This window comes from Leptonychotes weddellii, chromosome 1 (genome assembly GCF_054177405.1).
Source record: "Leptonychotes weddellii isolate Sample4059 chromosome 1, ASM5417740v2, whole genome shotgun sequence".
Classification (NCBI taxonomy): Eukaryota; Metazoa; Chordata; class Mammalia; order Carnivora; family Phocidae; genus Leptonychotes; species Leptonychotes weddellii.
In genome coordinates, this window is record NC_138369.1 from 149,821,027 (window position 1) to 149,842,806 (window position 21,780).

The following is a 21,780-nucleotide window of genomic DNA, read 5'->3' on the forward strand; positions in this document are numbered from 1 at the left end:
AATCCTAATCCTAAAGCCTAATCCTATTAGGCAAAGTTCGTTGTCTCTTTCCAAAGATGAGTTTCCAGCAAGATTGGTATGGTCTATTTTGGTACACTAGGTATTTTGTACACTGACACTAGGATCATGAAAGAGACACTTCACGGGCACTTCACAGGGACAATTGTCTACTACAAAGATAACCCCTACTAAGTGATAAATTGGTACCCAAGTGCAGAGAGACTCCATATCCCTCAACTCAGAAAGTTAATAGATTTTGCTTTGTACTCTAGACGAATTATTACTTAGGCGCAATTATTTTTGCAGTTCTGAGACTGTATAAATGTTTAACATTTATTTTTTTTATTTTTTTATTTTTTGGGGGGTCAGTTCCTGCTATAGTCCTTGAACCAGTCACTCCTATGAAAGGGGCTCCAGGGACTGCATTTGGTAATGCCACTTTCTAACCTTCAGCAAGAGCTTTTCCTGCTCATTGTCAAATCCATTCCACTCATTGCCATTCACTTACATTCTTTATCTTTTGAGTTGAACATGCATAAAACAAATTACTTCTTGTTCTTAAGAAATTCATGCCTGAATCTAGTTTGGGATATCTTCCCACCCTGTAACTTACTTTAAATTTTTTTCATGCCACCTTCTATTTTCAGCTTAATCTGAATTCTCTGTTAAGGCAAATTTCATATATTCATGTGAGCACCTGATCCTGATCTATGCTAACCAAGCTGTGACAGGGAAGTTTCTTAATATATCCTTTGTACATGTATCTTTTTTATCTACCTGTTTTTTTTGTTAACTTTTGAGTAACATGTTTTTAGTAAATTGTCTGACAGATAATGTAGTCAAGGATAGTAAGTTTAAATAGTAAGTCCCATCCTTAGGGTAAATCTGACTACCCCTTACTCTCCACCATAGTTTAGAAATGATTCTTAACCTTTTTAATGCAGTGGGGGGACCCTAGGAGAATATGATAAAGGGGTGCCAGCCTAGCTCAGTCAGTGGAGTGTGTGTCTTGATCTTGGGGTCACAGGTTTGAGCCCCACGTTGAGTGTAGAGATTATTTAAAAAGTAAAATCTTTAAAAAAATGATAAAAAATACCAATCTTGACTCTCTGAATTAATAACTTCATTTTTATGTCAATTTTGCCCCCCAAAGTATCAATAACAGAAGAAGATACAGTAGCACAGTAGGGGCAAATTTTTCACACTAGAAACATAAATTTTATGAAAGTCAAGAAAAATCTGTCAAGCTGTAGAAAACAGAATTTTTTTAAACCTCATAATTTGCAGAACCATAAACTTTATCTTTTTCTACTTCCAAAAACATCCCAATGGACACTTCTTTCACAAACCAAACTTAAAACCACCCCAAGTCCAGATGAACTTGGGACTACACCAGATGAAACCTCAGTCCTTGGTTTCAGGACCCTGAGAGCCTGTTACTGGCTGAAAGTGTAAACCCACATACCCTCTAGTGAGGGAATCATGAAGAGTCCTTCCCCCTTCAGGGTTGGCGAGTAGTACATGTTTGGAAGATACATAATGTTTCCTCTAGCTCAGGGTAATAGGAAACACGTTTTACTTCATCTTCAGGCTAGCTGAACACAGAACCTTTTCCTGCATAAAAAGCCTACAGAAGGAAAATAAGGCAGGGTGTTTTTGCAAATTGAAGATTTTGGGGGGTATTTCAACATTAAGTGTTAGACTCATCATATGAGGTCTTAAAGAAGTGAAGCATCGTTTTGGACCTCAGTAGATCAGGAAAGGAATTAAGTCTTGATGTCACATCAGAATTTGTACAAGTGGACGGGTGAGAATGAACAAAGACAAAAAAAAATATATATATATATATATATAGCGGGAACTAGAGGGGCAGAGGTTCTTCTTCTTTGAAGAGTCAGTCAAAACCTCTTGTTGGTGATTCCGCATTTGGATAAAACCACAAGAAATTGAAGGAGGGCTTGAATGTTCCATTCAGGAGTCCGATGTTGTTCTCACGAGCATGAGAAAACTTTTCTTTCCACACTGGATGAAGTTTTCCCTGTACCGAGAATGGACGGCTGCTTTACTGGATGCCAAAGACCGAGTGGTGCCCCTGACCTAGTCCTCTTGAATACCTTTCTTTGGACACAAGTCACAAGATCTTTCCAAAGCTGAGTTCTCAGCAAGATCATCATAGCCATTTTTGGTTATTTGTGTGATGGCTGCTTGGATCTGTAGGACCTCTTTATGCAACCATAATTTGATAAACATAGTAGATGTCTTCTTTATTCAGCACCCACTAAAATGCAAGTTAGTCTTTTACATGCTTTTCAAGATGGTTAGGAATGTATTTAGGTAAAAACCTAAAAATGTCCTAGAGTCTACCATGTTAGATGCAAATAATCAAGTACTAACTAGTAGAACGGTTTCCCTCTTGTGGTGCTAAACAGAGACTACAAGTAATGACTATCTTGTGAGATGAAGAAGTCCTGAACTGTAGTTTAGCAAAGTCTGGACAAAACAATTAATTTCCCTTTGTACTAGCTTGCTAAGGCTGCCATAACAACATAGACTGGGTGGCTTAAACAATAGAAATCGATTTCTCACAGCTCTGGAGGCTGGAAATTTAAGATGATGGTATTAGCAGTTTTAATGTCTCCTGAGGCCTTTCTCCTTGGCTTGTAGATGGCCTCATTTTGCTGTGTCCTTACATGGCCTTTCCTCTGTGTGTGAGCATCCCTTGTGTGTCTCTCTAATAAGGTCATCAGTCATGCTGGATTAGGGACCTACTCTTAAAACCCCATCTAATCTTAATTGCTTCTTCAAAGCTCCTATCTCCAAATACAGTCACATTTGGGAGTTAAGGCTTCAACATAGGAATTTGGGGGAGACAGAGTTCACTCCACAGTCCACTTCATCTAGAAATAAAGTAGTAATTCTAGATGAAATGTCACACTGGCAAAATACATTTTGAAGTGAATTTCATAGCTCCTTATACATTTTTTAAAAACCTCTTTTGCTTATTTTATTACTTCAGTTCCTGTTACAGACCTTGAACCTGTTACTCTTAGAACTGAGACATCTGGGACAATATTAGGTAACGATTCTGTGCAATTCCCAAATGCTTTTGCTGCTCATTGTACATTCCATTCAGTCTCCATTTCCTGGCTTTTCCTCCTTCATGAGACAGCCACCATCATCCTCTGTTGCCATTCAGTCACTTCATCTGAAGAATCCTGAAGCCTCTTAAAAACAAGTTTCCTTTTGTTTTTATGAGAGCAGACATTAACTTAACCCAAAACATTGGTGCCATTTGGTACGTTTGTCATTGTCATGTTATCTCGTGCTTCGTTGAATAGTGTTCTGTGTTAAAGTCAAATTTAAAACAAATGGGGATCTGTTTCTTATCTAGGCTGATCAACAGTAATAGCTATTCTTAGCTCCTTTGCCCATCTAGGCTGCTAAGTTTTTAAAAAATTATTTGCATGATATGTTTGTTTCTTTGTTGGTGCTTTAAGTAATGACATGTTTTATTACTAACTTGACAAATAGGAAATTACCTAAATCCAAAATTTTAAATTATAAATCCTCGGTGTGACCCTAACTTCCCCTCCCTTGCACCAGAGTTGAACCCTCCTTCCCATTTTTTCCCCAATGAGGAAATTCTGTGAATGTTTAATTACAAGTGCTAATCTTTATGCCTTGAATGAACAACTGAATGTATATATACATGAGCTTGCCTGCAAAATACCAACAATGATAAGAAGAAGACACATTGGCATAAAAGGATTAAAAATATTAAATTACAGAAAATTTCCTGTAACTTTTGAAAATCTTAACAGCTCTTGGAAAAACCTCTCCTCAGAATCCAGAGCCTTAAGACCTAGAGTAACACAAAGCTTTTCTTTCTTCAGCTACTAAAACATCACAAAGACCCCGTCGTCCACGTCCCAGACCTAAAACCACACCAAGCCTTCAAGTACCTCACACCAAATCCGGTAAATGTGTGATTCCTTGGTTTAAGGGTGAGCCCAAGTAGTCTGTCCCAGTAGGAACCCAAAACAGTGCCAAGCTGTTAGTGACTCTAAGTGTGAGGTCATGAGCCATGATCAGTAATGTCTGCTTTGCCCAGGTGTCAGAGAATGTGGCTGGGAGCAATATATTTGGTACCAGAATATCTTACTCTATGTGAGAGTCTTCTTTGATATTCATTTAGTATATTTCTTGCTATCAACTTCCTTTCAAATTTTAATTATACATCTTCCTTAGCAGAGCCAATGTATTCAGTTCAAGTAAACAAAAAATTATAAGTCCCTTGTATATTTCTGGACAAATATTGACAATTGTGGGTGATATGCCAGCAGTGGGAGACTTTCTAAAACAGTAGAGTTGGGTATATGTTTGCATGATACATTAAATATTGACCTTGCATAGGAAAAGATCAGGTCGACTAGACTTGGACGTTGGGCCTACTACAGGATTTCAGTGAATGGAGGGAAAAGTGAACCAAGGCAGAAGGGCTAGACATGTAAGGTGGTAGAGCGGTAGCCACAATGGCAGTCCAGTGTGCCTAAAACAGACGGTCCTACTTCCAGATGGCCAAAACAAGGTTATTGATGATGCTGCATTTGGAAGAGTCCAGACAACCAACTGAAAGAGAATTTTGAGGACCTAATTCAGGAGCTTAGATTTGATACAGAGACATCAACTGTCTTTGATTTCTGCTTTGTCTGGGCTTCAGCCAGACAGATGCTCTCCTGAGTATTACAGACTGAGTGACCATCTTTATTCTGCTCTCTTATATGCCGTGGTTTGGATGAGTTCTCAGAATGATCAACATAGTCCACTTCAATGATTAACTTTTATATCTGTTTCAAACTTATAAACTGCTTATTGTATCCATGTTTACTTAAACATAGTAAGTGCACATTTTCAGCTTCCATAGAAATACAGATTGATCAGATTTTTTAAAAGACAGTTTCTTTTCTAACTGCATGTTAGGTCAATGAATAAGAATATTTTCTAGTGCAGAGTTTTCTATATCAGAATCCATTAGCTAAAACCTAGCAGAATTTCATGTTGACTTCTTTAAGACAATCAAGATAGTTCAAAGGCTAAGCCTAAGACCATGATTATAGTTTGGCCAAATCTTCAAAGGATAATCACCTACTCTTTCCTTCAGTTAGGAGGTTAATTTTTTTTCTTTGTTTTTGTAGAAGGATTGATACACAAGTAGATTTGCTTAGATGTGAATGTTCTGACTTTTCATGTGTTTTAAAATTTCTTTGATTTATTGTATTTTGGGGGCAGTTCCTGCTACAGTTCTTGAACCTGAGACCCCAGGAACAACATTAGGTAATAATATATTATCTTTTCAACAAGATTTACTCTTCTTTTGTCAAACCTAGAGTTTCATCTTGCTTTATGTGACCAAATGTCATTCTTTTTGGACATTCATTTACATTCTTAAAATTATGAAAACTCTTAAAACTTATCTGCCATTTTTAAGAACCAGTCATACATGAACGTACTTCAGGTCATTTATTTGCCATGTAACCTATTTGAAATTTTTTCACATTATTTTGTGTTTTATTTAAGCAGTCTTGGTGGTAAAAAAAAAAAAAAAAAAAAACCTCGTCTTCAAACATACTGTGGGTTTCTACCTCTTACCTATAAAGGCAGATAAGCCAAATAATAGCTATCGTGGGGCCAAGAGGATCCATTTATCTCACACTTAGGTTTCTACCTTTTTTTTTTCTATTTGTGTGATACTGTTTTGTTTTATTTTTATTTAGGTAATGATGTGTTCTTGTTTTAGTAGTTACATGGAAAGTGTGGAAAGATGAAAAAATTGAATTATAAATCTCAGATTTAATATGACCATCCTTCATAATACATTAAAATTTAGCAATGGTTCTTAACCTTTATGTTGCCCAATCAACCCACTCTATGACACTTCGATTATAATTATTAATCTTTATTTCTTGAATTAAAGAGGGATTTTTTTCTTCAAAGAATCTTCTATGATAAAAGAAATTATATAAGAAGTATACATGACAAAAATCTCAAACTAGAAAGGCACATGTCTAACAAATTGTAGAAAATCTAGAATCATATTTTCACCTCTCATTGCTTCCAGAACAGAAGTAATGTGGTTGTGTAGTAACCCTACAATTTCTTCCTTCAGCCTCTGAAACATCACAACAGACACATCGTCCACGTCCCAGACCAAAAACCACACCAAGTCTTGAAGCTTCTGAGTCCAAACCAGGTAAACAAGTGTTCCTGGTTTAGAGTTTCAGCAGCCTAACCCAGCAGGGTCTCAAGAGTAATTCCAGTATTTGGAAGTAATGAATAGGCCCCATAAAAGTAAAGATATAACTTGTGTTAAACAACAGTTCCCACTATAGAGATGGCAAGAGGAACACAGTAGGGGGAAATCTGTGGGGCAACTGAATGCCTCATGCTTCTTGAGTGAAATCTTATTCTGTCACTGTACATTTTATTAATTTCCATTTAGTCTTGAAAATAAAACTTCTTTAGAAAAATTAGGCATATTCAGTTCAAATTAACAAATAGTATCTTCAGTATCCCCAGGTCATATTAGCACCTTTGGGGGTATAAATTAGGTGTGGGAGACATGTTTTAGTCCTCAAACCTGCAAGAAAGTTGAGAACAAAAGATAGATAAGATAGATGGCATTAAACAGCATATATGCAAAGACAAGATCAAGATTGATATCTGGGTGCTATCAACAAAATGTGCTAGGTACATAAATATGCAGATCTGGAAAAGATAAAGAAACAGTGGAGCCTTGAAACCACCGTAGTACACAGATAAGTAGAAAGAGAGGTAAGAATAAAATCAGAAAGTGTGGATATAAGTGAGACCAACCAAAGGAGAAAGTCTAACTGTAGTACTAGTATAAAAGATGTCTCACTAGACAGTGATAGTCAAATCTTTCTGAATCTTGATTGGTCCATGGATTCTCATGATGGAGATTCTTAGGCATCTGATGGAGCAGTTGAGATTTGGTCAAGTGGACATTAGTAAGCTCTTTGTTGCACGTGAAGGCATGTTCCTTCTTTGCTTAGAATGAAGGGATAACCTGCTCAATTCATCATGCTGCAGCCTCCCTTTCTTTCCAAAGTTAAGTTGTTAGTAATATCCACACATCCCACTTTGACTCATTAGTTAGAATCAGATCATCAAAGGAGGAATAAGGAAATAGTTACCTCACTTAGGTATGGCCAAATTTTAGGAAATCGGTGGTCTACTTTTTTAGTTGAACAGTTTTTAGAAGTTGCTACATAGTTCTAGAAAGTATATGAGTAAGATTCATTTTGAAGTAAATGTTTTGAGGGTTTTTAAATTTTTAAGCAATCATTTTGTTTATTTTTAATACTTTTGGTCAGTTCCTACTGCAGACCTTGAACCTGTTGTGTTCAGAACTGAGACATGGGTAACAACACAAGGTAATAACACATGCTCCTCAGTAAGTACCTTCCCTTCTGATTGTCAGACTCATTCCATCAACATCATAGCTACAGGTTCTTTTACTTCATAAGGACTACATCATCCTCTGTTGTCACTCCATGAAATTCTTCATCCTAAAAGTTTTGAGGACTCTGACTCTTAAAACAAGTTATCCCTTCTTTTTAAGAGAGTTATGCATAAACCTAACTCAGGTCATCTGTTGTACAAGTAACCACCTGAATTGTTCTGTCATCTCATGTGCTTTTTAACCACGTTTTGTTAAAGCTGGGTTTAAAAAACAGTTCCTTTGACGCTACTGACTGTTATGGTATCAGGAAGTTTCTTTGTGCATCTAAAGTTCTACTTTTTTTTTTTTTTTAACTCTCTAATATCTGTCCTTTGATAAATATTTTAATTAATTATATGGCCTTATCTTAGTAAGCTGTCAGAGTTTGTATCTGACTATGGCTGCCCCATAATATTTCCATGGTGGGACTTACCCCTTTTGTTCAATAGAAGAGAACTATGAACACTATTTCACTTCTTGAATTAACAACTTAATGCTGTATGACTCATTCTCAATGAACTTGCATTTATAAAAGAATATATATTATTATATTAAGGGTGAAAGTTTCAAATTAAAAGGTTGATAAGACAAATTTACTAATGTAGTAACTTTAGAAAATCTGGAGTCATGTGTCATGCTACCCTTAGCTTCTAAACTATGGACTCTGTAGTAACCAAAGGTTTTCTTTCTTCAGCTCCTAAAACATCAAAACGGACCCGTCGTCCACATCCCAAACATAAAACAACACCAACTTCTGAAGCACCTCAAACAAAACTGGGTAATTGTGGGTTTCTGGTTAAAGGAGTGAATCTTATCAGCTCTTGGGATTCTGGGATTGATGCCGGTGGGAGGAGTGATAGCCCATGTGAGCCCAGTATTGGTGAAGGCACAAGATGATCTACACTGATCCCACCATTGACTTAGCAAAGGAAAACATTGTTTGGGGACACATCTATGGCAAATGGATTCCTCATGCTTTGTGCATAAAGATCGTTTATTTTAATATGTATTTTATTACTCTTGCTTATTTCATTCCATACTTCTCTAGAAGACAAAATGTCTTAAATAGAACCAATTATCTTTATTTTAAGAAACATTAAGTGCCTTTCATTTCCCCCCAGAGCTACATCAACAGCTGTGAGGTTATCACAGATGTAGGTAGCTTGTTTTTACTTCTCAGTCTGTACTATAGTCAAAGTCAAAACCTGCCCCAGTAGGAAACATTCAAAGATTGAACCAAGGCAATGTGTCATGCCAATCAAGATTATTCTTTGCAGGTGTTATAAACATCTATGCTCTTAGAGAGAAGTTTGTGAAGGCCAGGAATAAGGAGTTAGGAAGAAAGCGGGAAATCTTAGAATTGAAGAGAGGCAAAAAGAAAGCAGGTATTGAGGCCAGCCTGAGGGCACAGGCCTCCTGGAACAAGGGAAGTACTGCTTTTAAGTGGTAATGATAGTAGTGAGTTTGGAAGGGTCCATAAGAGCAGTTGAAGAAAGTTCTTGAAGGTATGACTCAGAAGTTTGGATCTGAACCTAGAAGCATTAGTGGTCTTTCCTGCAACCTCTTCCACATGTATAGGGTACCACATTTTTGTGTTTAGAGTAGAGAGCTGCTCTACTGGGCACCACACACTGAGTGGTTGTTGCTTATCCTAATTAGTTGAATGCCTTTGCATCATATGAGTTCTCAGCCTATTTCTACTTATGAGTTCTCAACAAGATGAACGTGGTTAGTTTTGCTTTGTTCTTTTCTATGCCTCCTTTCAAACATAAAAGCCATTTACTGTATCCATCTTATTTAGATATCTTATCTTCTTAAAGCTTCCACAGAAAAAGCAACAATTGCCAGAACACTTTTATTAGTATATATCTAGTAAAATGTTTAAACAAGTTTCCTAGGGCAATAGTTGGAATTGGGTACTTAAACGCCTAAGAGAATATTGTGTTGACTTTGAGATGCTTAGCAGACTACGTAGGCTATCACTGACTATTTCCTAAAAGAATGTTTACCTGGTTATAGGGTGGCCAAATCTTTAAGTATTTAATTTCAGAAAAAAATTTAGTTGCTATACATTTATTGAAGCAATGTTATACTGGTTAGATTTAATTTGCTGACTTTTCACAAGTGTTTATTTCATTGCTTTTCATTAGTTCCTACTACAGATCTTGAACCTGGCCCTCTTAGAACTAAAGCTCCAGAAATCGTGGGTAATGAGAATGTGTGTCCTTCAAATAGTGCTTTTTCTGCTCATTGTCATACCATTGTGGCCACAGGTCCTGCTGCATCTTAAAACCATTTTAACACCCTCTGTTGTCTTCCATTGCAGTCTTCATCTTGAAATTACGCTAAGCTCTATATCATCTGTTAAACTTAAGAAAGCTGTGAATATGCTAATTTCAAGGCATCAAACTGCCATGTAACTTGTTCATTGTTGTTTCATGTGATCATGTGTATGTGCCAAAACAGCACTGACTACTTTAAGCTTTGTTTCAAACATGAATTTCCATCCCTTATTTGCACTGCTTACCCTTCATTGATTGCAGAAATACCATGTTCTTGAATCATTTTTTTATTGCATTAGGATCTGTGTGATTATACTGATGGATCTATTGTTTCAAAAAATGATGTTTTTAGTTAAGTGTCAAAATTTTAAATGTGCCTAAGTCTTGAAAGTTTAAATGATAGGCTTTCATGATAGAGTAGGATGATTCTTTCTTCTTTGCTAAGAGAATTTAACAGTGTTTCTTAACTTTTCTTGAGTCAAAGACTACTCTGAAACATTGATGAGCACACTGCTTTATGTATTGATCCTCATGCTTTCAAATAAATAAGCTCATTATTATACTTATGATTATTTAATAAGCATTTGTCTCAACTTGTACAGAAGTAGAATGACAAATGCTTTTTTCAGTAGAGTTAGAAGAGTATAAATATATAAAAATGTGTAAAAAAGTTAGTCTAGCAAAGTTTTGCATATTAGCAATTATCAGATATTCAAACATCTAGGAGAACTTCTTATGGATCACAGTGATGTTTCACAGAGTACAATGCTGTAACTCTTTTATGAGATTAATGGGTACTTTGCCAGAGTATGGTCAAATCTTCAGAGTTAAGTGTTTCTTTTCTGTCAGTCCTGAAGCTTAAAAATTGACTTCTGCGGTTAGTCTTCAAGTGAATTTTTAAAATCTCTTTGGTTTATTTTATTATTTTTTACCAGTTCTTCCTACAGCCCTTGAACCCATCACTCTTAGAACCAAGGCTCCAGAAACAGCATTAGGTAATGATATTCTGCATTCCTCAACAGTTTTTTCCTGCTCATCATCAACCCATTCTATCATAATCATAATCACTTCATCACCAGCTTTATAAAACTGTTTTGTAATCTGCTGTCCTCCAACTTCATTTTTTTTTCTTCTTAAGGGCATTGAAAATTCTTTTTTTTTTAAGATTTATTTATTTGACAGAGAGAGACACAGCGAGAGAGGGAACACAAGCAGGGAGAGTGGGGGAGGGAGAAGCAGGCTTCCCTCCAAGGAGGGAGCCCGATTCGGGGCTGGATCCCAGGACCCTGGGATCATGACCTGAGCCAAAGGCAGATGCTTAATGACTGAGCCACCCAGGCGCCCCAAGGGCACTGAAAACTCTTAAAAGAAGTTATCTATTGTTTTTAAAAGTTATGCATGGACCTAGGAATATCTGTCAACCATGTAATCTTGAAACTGTTTCATGTATTTTTGTCTAAACAGAGCTCAAATTTAAAGCTGAGTTTTAAAGTCGGTAATGTCTGTATCTTCTCTTGACCAAACAAATGGTAACAATTCGCATGGTATCATAGATTCTTTGGAAAAGTTCTATTTCTTGGTGTGAACCTAACCCTGCTACCTACAGCGTGGCTAGAGTCCGTAATTACCTTCTTTTAAAGCTAGAGATTTATGAGTTTGCTCACTCCTTGACTTAACTTTATGTGTGAGTTTTATCTCTCAAGAATCTTGGGTGCTTAAAAAAAATAGTTAACAAAATAGAAGAAAATATTTCAATCTTGAGATACATATGCCTTAAACTTCAAGGCAACATGATGCATTTTAGAAAATCTAGAGCCTTATTTCCAAAACCACCTTCACTGGAGTAATCTGAAGTTTCATCCTTCAGCTCCTAAAACAGTACAACGAACCCGTCGTCCACGTCCCAGACCTAAAACCACATCAAGCCCTGAGGCACCTCAGACCAAACAGGGTAAATATGTTATTCCATGGTTTGAGGGATGAACCCTAGCAGTCCATCCCAGTGGGGTCTCAGGGAAATGCTTCTGATGGGAAGCAACAGTCTTCATGTTCTCTAAAAGTCAAAGCATGAGGTATGGTTAGCAAGTAATTTTTGAGTGAAATTTTTGGTCTCTTTAAAGATGTGTTTAAAGCAAGATTGGCACAGTTACTCATAGCTATTTATTGCTATATCTGCATTTAAACACACGGTCTATTTATTGTGGTCATGGTTACATAAGCATAAGTATTTTTTTCAGCTTTCAAAAACTGCAACAAGTTACTTTCATACATATTTTCATATATCTATTGCCTAAACAGAATTTCCAAAGCAAGCTTTCATATTGGTTAGAATCAGAAAATCAAACACCTAGAAAAACCTCATGCAGAATTTAAAGGTTGTGAATGCCTTCTACAATGAATAGTTCCTAACTAGTGTGACCAGTTCCTCAAAAAGAAACTGCTTCCTGTCAATTCAAAAGTTTAAAAAAATTGTCATTTGAAACTAAAGTTTTGAAAGAAAAATTAAGATTTTCTACATGTGTTTAAACTTTCTCATGTTCATGTTGTTGCTTTTGGTTAGTTCCTGCTACAAGCTTTGAACCTGTTATTCATAGTTCTGAGGCTCCAGAAACAACATTAGGTAATGATTTTTGTGACCTCATCATATGCTTTTTTATTCATATGATAGTCGATCGCTGTCATGGCCAGAGTTGCCCCTGCTTCCTTAGACTGCTGTTGTTTTGTTTTGTACTTCATCTTAATCTTCATCTTAAGATTAAGAATCTTAGTCAAGATTCTTAATTGAAGTGCTACCTCTTGTTTTTAACAGATGTCCCTGGACCCAGGTGAGGAAATCTATCTGCCATGAAACCCCATTTAAAATTTCATCATCTGATGCAGGGAAGTGTCTGAAGTCCAAATTACAACCCATCTATTTGGTATTTAGAGCTATAAAATGATGATAATTAAATACCATGAAATTTTTCTGAGCAACTTACTTTCTATAAGATTTTTGAGACATTCTCATTATTCTCTTCCTAATTTAAAAGATGATTTCCCCCCTTTAAATTATCCAAAAAAAATTGCTTCCTGGATGTGCCAATCCTAGTAAATCTAAGTTAACAGGATTTCCTCACCATGGATGAATTTGGTTATTCTTTATCTTCTACCACAGTTTAGTATTGGTTCTTAATCTTTACCAAGTAGGAATTTCTGAGCATCTAATTGTATTGATATCTATTCCTATTCCTTTAATTAATAAATTTTGTTATTTTCGTTTTCAAAACACCCTTAGTGGTGATAAGAAGCAAATTAGATTCATAAAGTAAAAATTTTCAAACTTAGGTAAGAAACTCAAGAAAATCTAATACGTCTTAGGAAACATAGGTCTATGTACAATGCTTTTGAGGTTTCTAGACCTATAAACACAATAGCAACCCAAGATTTTCTTCCTTTAGTTTCAAAAACATGGGGGAAAAAATCCATTCTCCTCCCAAACTTTCAACTTCCCAAAGTTTCACAGTTGAAACCAAGAAACTCAATGATTTCCTAGTTTGAGTCCTTCTAGCTTATTGCAGTTGGATCCCAGGAGTGACAATGATGTAGCTTGTTAACTTTCACTTCCCATCTCTATGCCCTCTAAGAGAGAGGAGGCACAAATTGTGGTTAGCATCTTTACAATTGCATATTGACCAGAAGGTTCATGGTTGGGGGAGATCTAGGGTAGCCAAAATCATCATGTGTCCTGCATAAGGATTGTCTCCAACAAAAGTTGCATCTTATTCATTTCTCTTACCATTCCATTTATCTTTTTAAAAATTAGCAGTACTTCTTTGGCTTAGTAAACAAAAATTTCCTTGCCTTCTGTGTTCCCAGCACCATATTAACAGTTGAGTGGAGTGGGGTGAGGTGAGGAACAGAGGTAGAGATCAAAAGTAAGAACAGGTTTTACTTCTTGAAAAGAGTACAATAGAATTGTGAGGAAACCCTGTTTTCAAGGGGGTTTTGTTTTTGTTTTAGATATAAGGCAATTTGCTCATATAGAAGCAGCTTATTGAGTGGTTAAAAATATACGGAGAAAACATTTAAACAAGTCAAAGATCTATGTGGACTGATAGATAACAGTTGGACTTTGAAATAACTTCAGTTTTTTGCATTAGTAGATGGAAGGGTAGGAATAGCGAAAATAAAATGAAAACTCAAACTAGAACACAGAACAAAGCACTCCTAGATGGTACTAAACATTTTGGTAATGATAAGCTCATAAAATCAGCGGTAGGAAGCTCTTAGAAAGCCCCTGTGGGAATTCAGATTCAGATATAAAAGTCCGTGAGAACCTATTTTTTTTTTCAGATTTTTTATGTAAGGATGTCAGATGGTAAATATTTTATACTTTGTAGGCCATTCAGTCTCTGTCACAAATACTTGATTCTAATGTAGTATCTCAATTGAAGGCAACCAAAACCAATATGTAAATGATATGTAAATATGCCTTGAATCATCTTAGTTTGTAGGTGTGGTTGTGTTCCAATAAAGCATTACTTGGATTTTATACCATTTTCACATGTCATAAAATGTTACTCTTAATTTTTTTCCACCATAGAAAAATACAAAAGCCATTCTTAGCTCACAGATCAGGCAAAGGGCTGGATTGGGAGGGCCATCGTTTGCCAATCGCTGCTTTAAATAATGTATACTCTGCATGGCTCTCCATAACCCTGTGATTTTGAAGATCTATGCATTTCAGTTCATTGCTACCTTTATCTAAAATCTGTGAAATATCCGTAATTACTTTGACAACTTAGATGCTCTTCTTTCAGCTCCCACTGAACTGCAAACTCTTATTTTGAAACCAGTGACATCACCAATCCTAGAAATGACACAGAGTCAACCTGGTAATTAGACTGTTTTATCTGTCTGGGTACAATGTGAGCTTCAAGGGACATATTCCAAGTTATTCCAAGTGTTGATTTCCAAATATAAAAAAAGCAAATAATAATACACATTTAATAACTCTATATACCATACATGCTCTTTCCATGATTGCATACTGGTATTAACTTGGTAATTTATTCATAGTAATTGCTATTCAACTGATAAACATGCTTCATTTCATTGTGTTTACTCTGTATCACATAGAGAATAATCAAGTATGTGATTAAGTAGTCAATAAAACCACTTAGAAGAACTGATTCTATTCTTTATTCTTATTTTTCACTACAAACTTGTAGTTCTCTTTAGTAATAAGTTAAATTTGTGCTCTGCTATGTGAAAAGAATGTTAGTTCAGTTGTGACCATCAGGGAAGGAGAAAGTGCTCACTTTGGTAAAGATAACAAAACTACCCTATACAATATTGCCCTTCAAAATTGAAAACAAATATTTTAAGTTAGCATTGTGGTTGCTAACCCTGACATATATTTCGAAACACAAGATCTTACTTTTTTTCTAGCATAGGATTATAATTTCTTTTCATCTCCTTTGTGCATCTTGTAATTAGCTAAATGACATTTTGGTGCTCATGACGGTAAACGTCTGATTGTTAATAGTTACCTACAACAGTTAGAAAATTGTGACTTCAGTTCAGTTATTGGAGCTTCCCTAGTGTCATTAATAATATTGTTGTTATCCTAACAGCTAACATTGAGCATCTATAGGTGCAAGACAATTTTTTTTAATTTTATTTATTTATTTGAGAGAGAGAATGAGATAGAGCATGAGAGGGTCAGAGGGAGAAGCAGACTCCCTGCCGAGCAGGGAGCCCAATGCGGGACTTGATCCCGGGACTCCAGGATCATGACCAGAGCTGAAGGCAGTTGCTTAACCACCTGAGCCACCCAGGCACCCCATAAGACACTTTTCTAAATACTTAATTTGTATGAATTCATTTGATGCTGCCGACAACCTATCCTTGATCAATTGTATCATTTTGTGTTCTTTGCTAGTTTCTGAAGTCCTGGAATCGGTTACATTAAGCACTGAGTCATCAAAGGAAGCTCTAGGTAAAACTGTTTCCCAATGAGCAGTCAGATATATGTGCATTTCCATCTCATTGCCGAAGTCATCTTTGGATGTCCTCACGCTTTGTGACATTTCGTAGCTCCTCACATCTTGTCTGTGCTCATCCAGTGAATTTTAAAAGTCACATGTTACATACAGCACGTTGTGCTGGTGCCTGTTTATTGCTATGCAAGTTTCACAATTGCCTTAGCTCCTTTTCACTCTGAATGTGAGATTTAATTTTTTAATATTCTGACCATTCTTTAAATATGAATATGCACATCCTAGTTTTCATGTTTCTGTTGTTTTTAGGATTCCTTATGCTTTTCAAGGACTCACTCTTTGTCTTTTTCTTACTAGAATCCTTAAAATATGTAAGGAAGTGACATTACCTGCTTTGCTCCAGGTAGAAGTTGCTGAAGACACTGCTGGTTGTGGTGTGTGTGCACGTGCCCACGCTGAACACTGCCTTGATTTTCCACCTTCATCTCTGCCCTCTAAAATTGCAGTCATCTTCCTAATCTACCTAAATGTTATGTATTCTCATGAATGTACCAACTTAAGATAACAAACCTCTGTTTTCAAATTAAATACAGCATCCTATGACAGTGTGTGATGCCCTGCCCACCACTAACCAGCCATTCCCTGTTTATTCCATAGCACCAACTGTAACAGATTATCTGTACCCCTCTGCCAAAACACCACTCAGTCCAGAGGAACCAAAGACTGGAGGTGATAAAAGTTTTCATGCTTTGATTCATTCATTCAACAAGTTTTTAATTAACATCTGTTATGTCCATGGAATGTGAAAGTTCAAGCTGTAGTACTTGTTCTACAATGGAATTCATTTGAAGAGCAGTAGCTTCCCAAATCCTTGGGGTCTTCAAACTACAATGATAATTGATCTCTGAATACAGAAATTTTGGTTTCTCTATGGTATCAAAATATTGAGGCATAATAGCATTTGACAGCCAGTTAATGACAGTTAAAACATTAAAATTAGTTGGAGAATTAGTATGACAGAAGAGGATTTCCCCCTTCATTCTCTCTCTCTTCTTCTCTAAATCCATTGTCCTATCTGTAAAAATATGATGCAAATTTCTAAGAGAATGAGGTGTGTTGATATTCAAGAAGGAAAGGGTTCACTATAGCTTAGCATCTTAAAGTTTTCTGAAATTGTTCTCCTTTGTTTTGATACAGTTGTGGAATCTATTACAAATGTGTCTGAACTACCCGAGACCACGCTAGGTAATGACACACCTCAGCAGCTTTTGTCCCCATCGCCACCGTCACCTGAGAACCTCAGGTTTTCTTTCATTGTGAATTCATGTTGCAACATCATTCTTCGTCATGGCAGTTAATTTTCTTTCTAGGTGCTTCTATTCATAACCATTGTCCAAAAAGTCTCTTCTGTTTTGTATCTAGATGTTGGTCTCTTTCTCTACTTAAGTCAATGAAACTGTCAAACCTAAAACATCTTTTTCCTAACATTGAACATTCTGCCAGCTTGTATTGTGTTGAATATTTCCATTTTCTTTTTGTATGGTGATCCATTTTTACTTTCTGCTCTAGCAACATATTTTCCATTAACACTCATTCCATCACATTCATTTACATGTTTGATTTTTTTTTTTTTGCTCTAATTTTAAATGCAAAGTATTTTGGAATCTGCCATCTAAGCATTTTTTAAACTAAATGCATTATGAAGAAGTAGGAATGCTATTTTGCTGCAGAGCTGTAATTTTCTTTCCTTTTTTTTTTTTAATTGCAACCATCCTTTCTGTTATCTATCTGTACTCAAAATTTGTGAAGCACTATCGTAACCCCAGGTACTTTCCTTCAATTACCATAGAGACATCTCCTCTGCTTTCCCAAACTATAATCCCACCCAGCCCAGATGAGCCTTCGACCGAGCCGGGTAAATATTATTTTGTATTTCATGTAGAAGGTGAGTGTTTGCAGACTTCATAAGAATGGAAAGACAGTATGGGCACTATAGACATCAGAAAGCCTAAGTTAATCACTCTGTTCACATTCTTTGCTGGGCGATCCTACTTTTCTGATGCCCCACTTCTATCCATAAGCTATAGCCATTCACATGACAGCGTTGTGAATATTCTGGCTGAAAAACCATTCTCAGCTACTCTGCAAGTGTTAACAGGACATAGTAATGTTTCTGGGAAGAACATTTATATTTCATTTTAAAATATAAATATCCTAATTTTAAATATTTTATCATCTTGACTAGAACTTTTACAAGTTCTGTGGTCATGTACAAAATATCTTAAGGTATCTAAGTTGTGTTTAAGATTAACAGAAACCTCCAGAAACAGATTTCACTGTGCAAAACACATAAAAGGGTACAACTGGCCAATCACGTTATCATTACTCAGGTCCTTTACTACTTTCTACTCCTCTTCCTGCAGCAGTTTGGCCTTTCTGCATGTAAATAAGAGAAATTGAGTCAAACCAGCTAGTTGGCTTACTTAATGGTGGAATTTGAAATACAGGAAAATAAATCACCAACATGAATAAATGTGCTGCTTCTTACAAGGAAAAATCCTCTCAATATCTATAGGCTTTCTTGGACTGATAGTTTATCAAAAATAAACCCAAACTTGTGTTTTGATTATCATTAAACTGATTTCACATGGGTCTATTTCCAAAGGAGATATGAATATTAACTTTATACATTATCCTCTAAAATATCTTATTAAATTTTGCCTATTAAACTCTACAGTTTATTTTTACTGAAATTTCACACTAACTGCATTAACTGAATCTGCCAGTTATCTCTAACTTTTCCAAGTTTCTTAAATAGCAGTATTAATGGATATGATGGAACTGTTTAATTGAAAGTACTCTTAGTGATACCTACCTCATACCCTGGGAGAAGAAAATAGCCTATCAGGAACTTCAGCAAGCAAGGAAGTTGAGAGTGAAAAAAATTACAAGATTGAAAGAAACTCTGGAATCAGAATTTCAGGATTGGAAGGGCCCTTAAGAGTCCTGTTACTTTTGATGGAGAACATGAGGCTATAGACTGAGTGATTAGCAAAGGGAGTTCTAAATCTTCAGGCTCCTAGACCAGTACAATCTCCTGCATATCTTGGTGTTCATTTCTCTACAGGCAATTCCACTGAAGAGTCCACTGAAACCACTGCATGCAGACTCTTTAGAAATTTCTAGTATCTAAAAACTCTTATTTTCAGCAAGCTTTCCTTACCGTGCCTGAAACTTGGTGACCTTGAAAACCATTTTGTTTCTCCTAAGCTGTTTATACCAAACACACTTGAGACAGTCCAAATGAGGTGTTTCTACAAGCTGCAACATCACGTTTGATTATTCCTTTCCTCCAGCAGGATATACTTCAAATTTTCTTGGTAAACATATAATTGGGTTTTTACAGTGACTGTCCTAGAACTACTTTAGGAATTGCCCAAGAAAGGAATAACTTTCTCAGGAATATATCCTTTCAATTTCTGTTCAGTTTTTCTTCCCCAGTATGACCAATGAAAACTGTGTTTTGTTTAAAAAGATTTTTCCATTAGCACTGCTATTAAAATGCATTTATTTTCTAGGTATATTTGGAATGTAACATGCTAACTTTGTTTTTAGAAGAAATTGTATTCCTCTGCACTTAAAATATTATACTGGGGTATTCTGGTAAAATAGTGTAAACTTGTAATAAGGATGAATTCTTGTTATTATGAAATTTATTTTTAACCTATTTAAAAGGTATTTGAAGTAGATATTTCTGAAATTCCAACAGTTTCATTTGCCAGCTGAATATCTTAGACATCATTTAATGTACTTTCTTGTTTTGTTTTCCATTATAATAAGAAATTTATCTTCCTATATTTTGTGGTTCTTTAGGAGCTTTAATTGCATTAATTGCTGTGTATTTAGGTCTTCATCTTTGAGACCCTAGAAGCTTAGATACTGTGATTCTTGAAGCGCTCAAGAGCTCCAAACCCTCCAAACCTATATTCTTTCTTTTAGCTCCCAAGCAGACACCGCGTGCTCCTCCCAAACCAAAAACATCTCCACATCCGAGAATCCCACAAACACAGCCAGGTAAATACATATTTTATATTCTGAAGAGTTTGATATTAGTGGAATTATTCTACTGAATTGTAGCAAGTTGGGTTTTTAACTCTTGTAAAACGAGTCTTCCTTTGAAACCTTAAAAATATTTATGTTTATTTTTGAACTTTATTAAGAAGTATGTTATTGGAATAGCTTATTCCAGAAAGCTTCCCTATGGTTACATTACTTGAAGAGGGAGCTGGAGAAGAATGGAATTTCTTAAAAGAGTAGACTGCCTACCCCCATTGCCTCTCTGAGCTTGAGAATACCTGTCCCTTCCATGGTCCTTGAATGTGCCTCCTCCTGCCAATCACTTTTTTTTTTTTTAACTTTCAGTAGATTGTATTTAACAGTATGTCATGGAGACCTGTTTTATATGTATATCTATTCTCTCCTATAACAATGATTATATAATATGGCTTTGGTGGTTTTGCTGTAAAATTTTGGTAAGGACCAAACAAGAGTCATTATAAACTATTTTGTATTCTTTTCAAGAGGCTTTTATTTGAATGATTAAATTGAACCCTAACTTCTCAACCAAGATCTTGTCCAATTTCTCCAACTGCCTTGGAGGATCTCTGTTGGGGATATCATAAATTTGACATGTCTCAAAAAAGTTCATCATCTTTTCCTCCTTTCAATTTCTCATTTACATCTCTGGCAGGTTCTCAGTATTTTACATCTAACTTTTACTCCTCTCCCTCATGCAGTCTCTGCAGTCCATTTGCTAATAAGTATGATGCATTCAGTTCTTCCAAACATTTCTAGCATTGGTGCCTACGCCAAGCATGTACTTGGTCATGCCTTGTCTGTTGTCATTGATCTCCTATCTCTTTTCTCTAATTTCAAATTATATCACCCTCAATGTTTAAGCAATTAATTCATTTCATCAGGTAGTCACTCAACAAATATTTATTGCATGCTGACTATGTGCCAGACACTGGGGATGTGAGACAAAATTGTGTCTTTCCATGGTCAAGGAATTTACAGGCTAGCCCTACTACATAAATTAAAAAATACCATTTATACATGGTCTGCTTCCAAAAAGTATAAGGGTACACCTCCCCAGTTTGGTAGAAAAGGAACCTTTACTACCGCTTACAGTCTGGAGAAAGAAAAATATTAGGAGCATCAAAATTATGCTCAATCAAGGTAGTAGTTCTGAATTCCTACTACTAATTCTTTAATCATATCTCAGTATTCCTACTGAAAGAAAAAACTGTAGATTTGGGCATAGTCTGTAATATCTGATTCTGAGAGAAATTTTGCCTGTCATTTTTTTCTTTAAAGGAAAATTCCTTAAAAGACAATTCTATGTTCCACATCTAGCTAATGATTTTAAATCTGCTTTAATGTATTTTTAAATGTGTTTTATTTAATTACTAAGGCTTTGCTATGAAAATAATATGGGTGTGATACCTAGTGTATAAAGGTACCAAGGCAAAAATCCCCTGAAAGAATAAGAAAGTTAAAATAACAATAAATACACTTGAAACATTCATCCTTAAGAAATAGTTTGAAAAACAATTATTAGAGAATAAGTAACGATTAATGAATAGAATAGGAATGAAAAAAGCAAAGCAAGTATATTAAGTTGATAGAAAATTAAAATCTGATTTTAGAAACTCAACAGATAAAATCTCTCAGCTTTTTACTTAAATATAAGGCATAAAACAAAAGTAGCAGAGAAAGGAGAAATCGAGAGAAGTAAGAAAGCATGAAAATTTGTTGAATGTTAGAAAATAAGAAATGAAAAGTAAGAAGTGGTGAGAATTAAGACATTGGGAATATAAATTTTTGGCTGTGAATTGTGTAAGACTGTTGAATCACAGACCTGTACCTCTGAAACAAATAATACATTATATGTTAAAAAAAAAAAAAAAAAAAGATAGGAAGGGAAAAACGAAGG

At 35.7% G+C, this 21,780-nt stretch overlaps 1 protein-coding gene across 3 annotated transcripts in view; it reads left to right on the top strand.

Annotated features, from left to right (window-relative positions):
- The window catches only part of ABI3BP (ABI family member 3 binding protein), a 242,073-nt gene that overhangs the window by 155,404 nt on the left and 64,889 nt on the right, over positions 1-21,780 (top strand). Inside the window, exons 32-48 of one of the 3 annotated variants that reach the window (XM_081797763.1) lie at positions 370-429; positions 3,017-3,076; positions 3,894-3,977; positions 5,290-5,334; positions 6,167-6,250; positions 7,395-7,454; positions 8,217-8,300; positions 9,673-9,729; positions 10,740-10,799; positions 11,672-11,755; positions 12,365-12,424; positions 14,604-14,678; positions 15,728-15,784; positions 16,443-16,514; positions 16,983-17,030; positions 17,635-17,700; positions 19,785-19,859. In XM_081797763.1, coding sequence (XP_081653889.1) covers positions 370-429; positions 3,017-3,076; positions 3,894-3,977; positions 5,290-5,334; positions 6,167-6,250; positions 7,395-7,454; positions 8,217-8,300; positions 9,673-9,729; positions 10,740-10,799; positions 11,672-11,755; positions 12,365-12,424; positions 14,604-14,678; positions 15,728-15,784; positions 16,443-16,514; positions 16,983-17,030; positions 17,635-17,700; positions 19,785-19,859 — 1,131 coding nt within the window. Of the gene's footprint in view, positions 1-369; positions 430-3,016; positions 3,077-3,893; positions 3,978-5,289; positions 5,335-6,166; positions 6,251-7,394; positions 7,455-8,216; positions 8,301-9,672; positions 9,730-10,739; positions 10,800-11,671; positions 11,756-12,364; positions 12,425-14,603; positions 14,679-15,727; positions 15,785-16,442; positions 16,515-16,982; positions 17,031-17,634; positions 17,731-19,784; positions 19,860-21,780 lie in introns of all 3 variants that reach the window. The other 2 variants (XM_081797752.1, XM_081797759.1) reach the window with 2 other exon arrangements.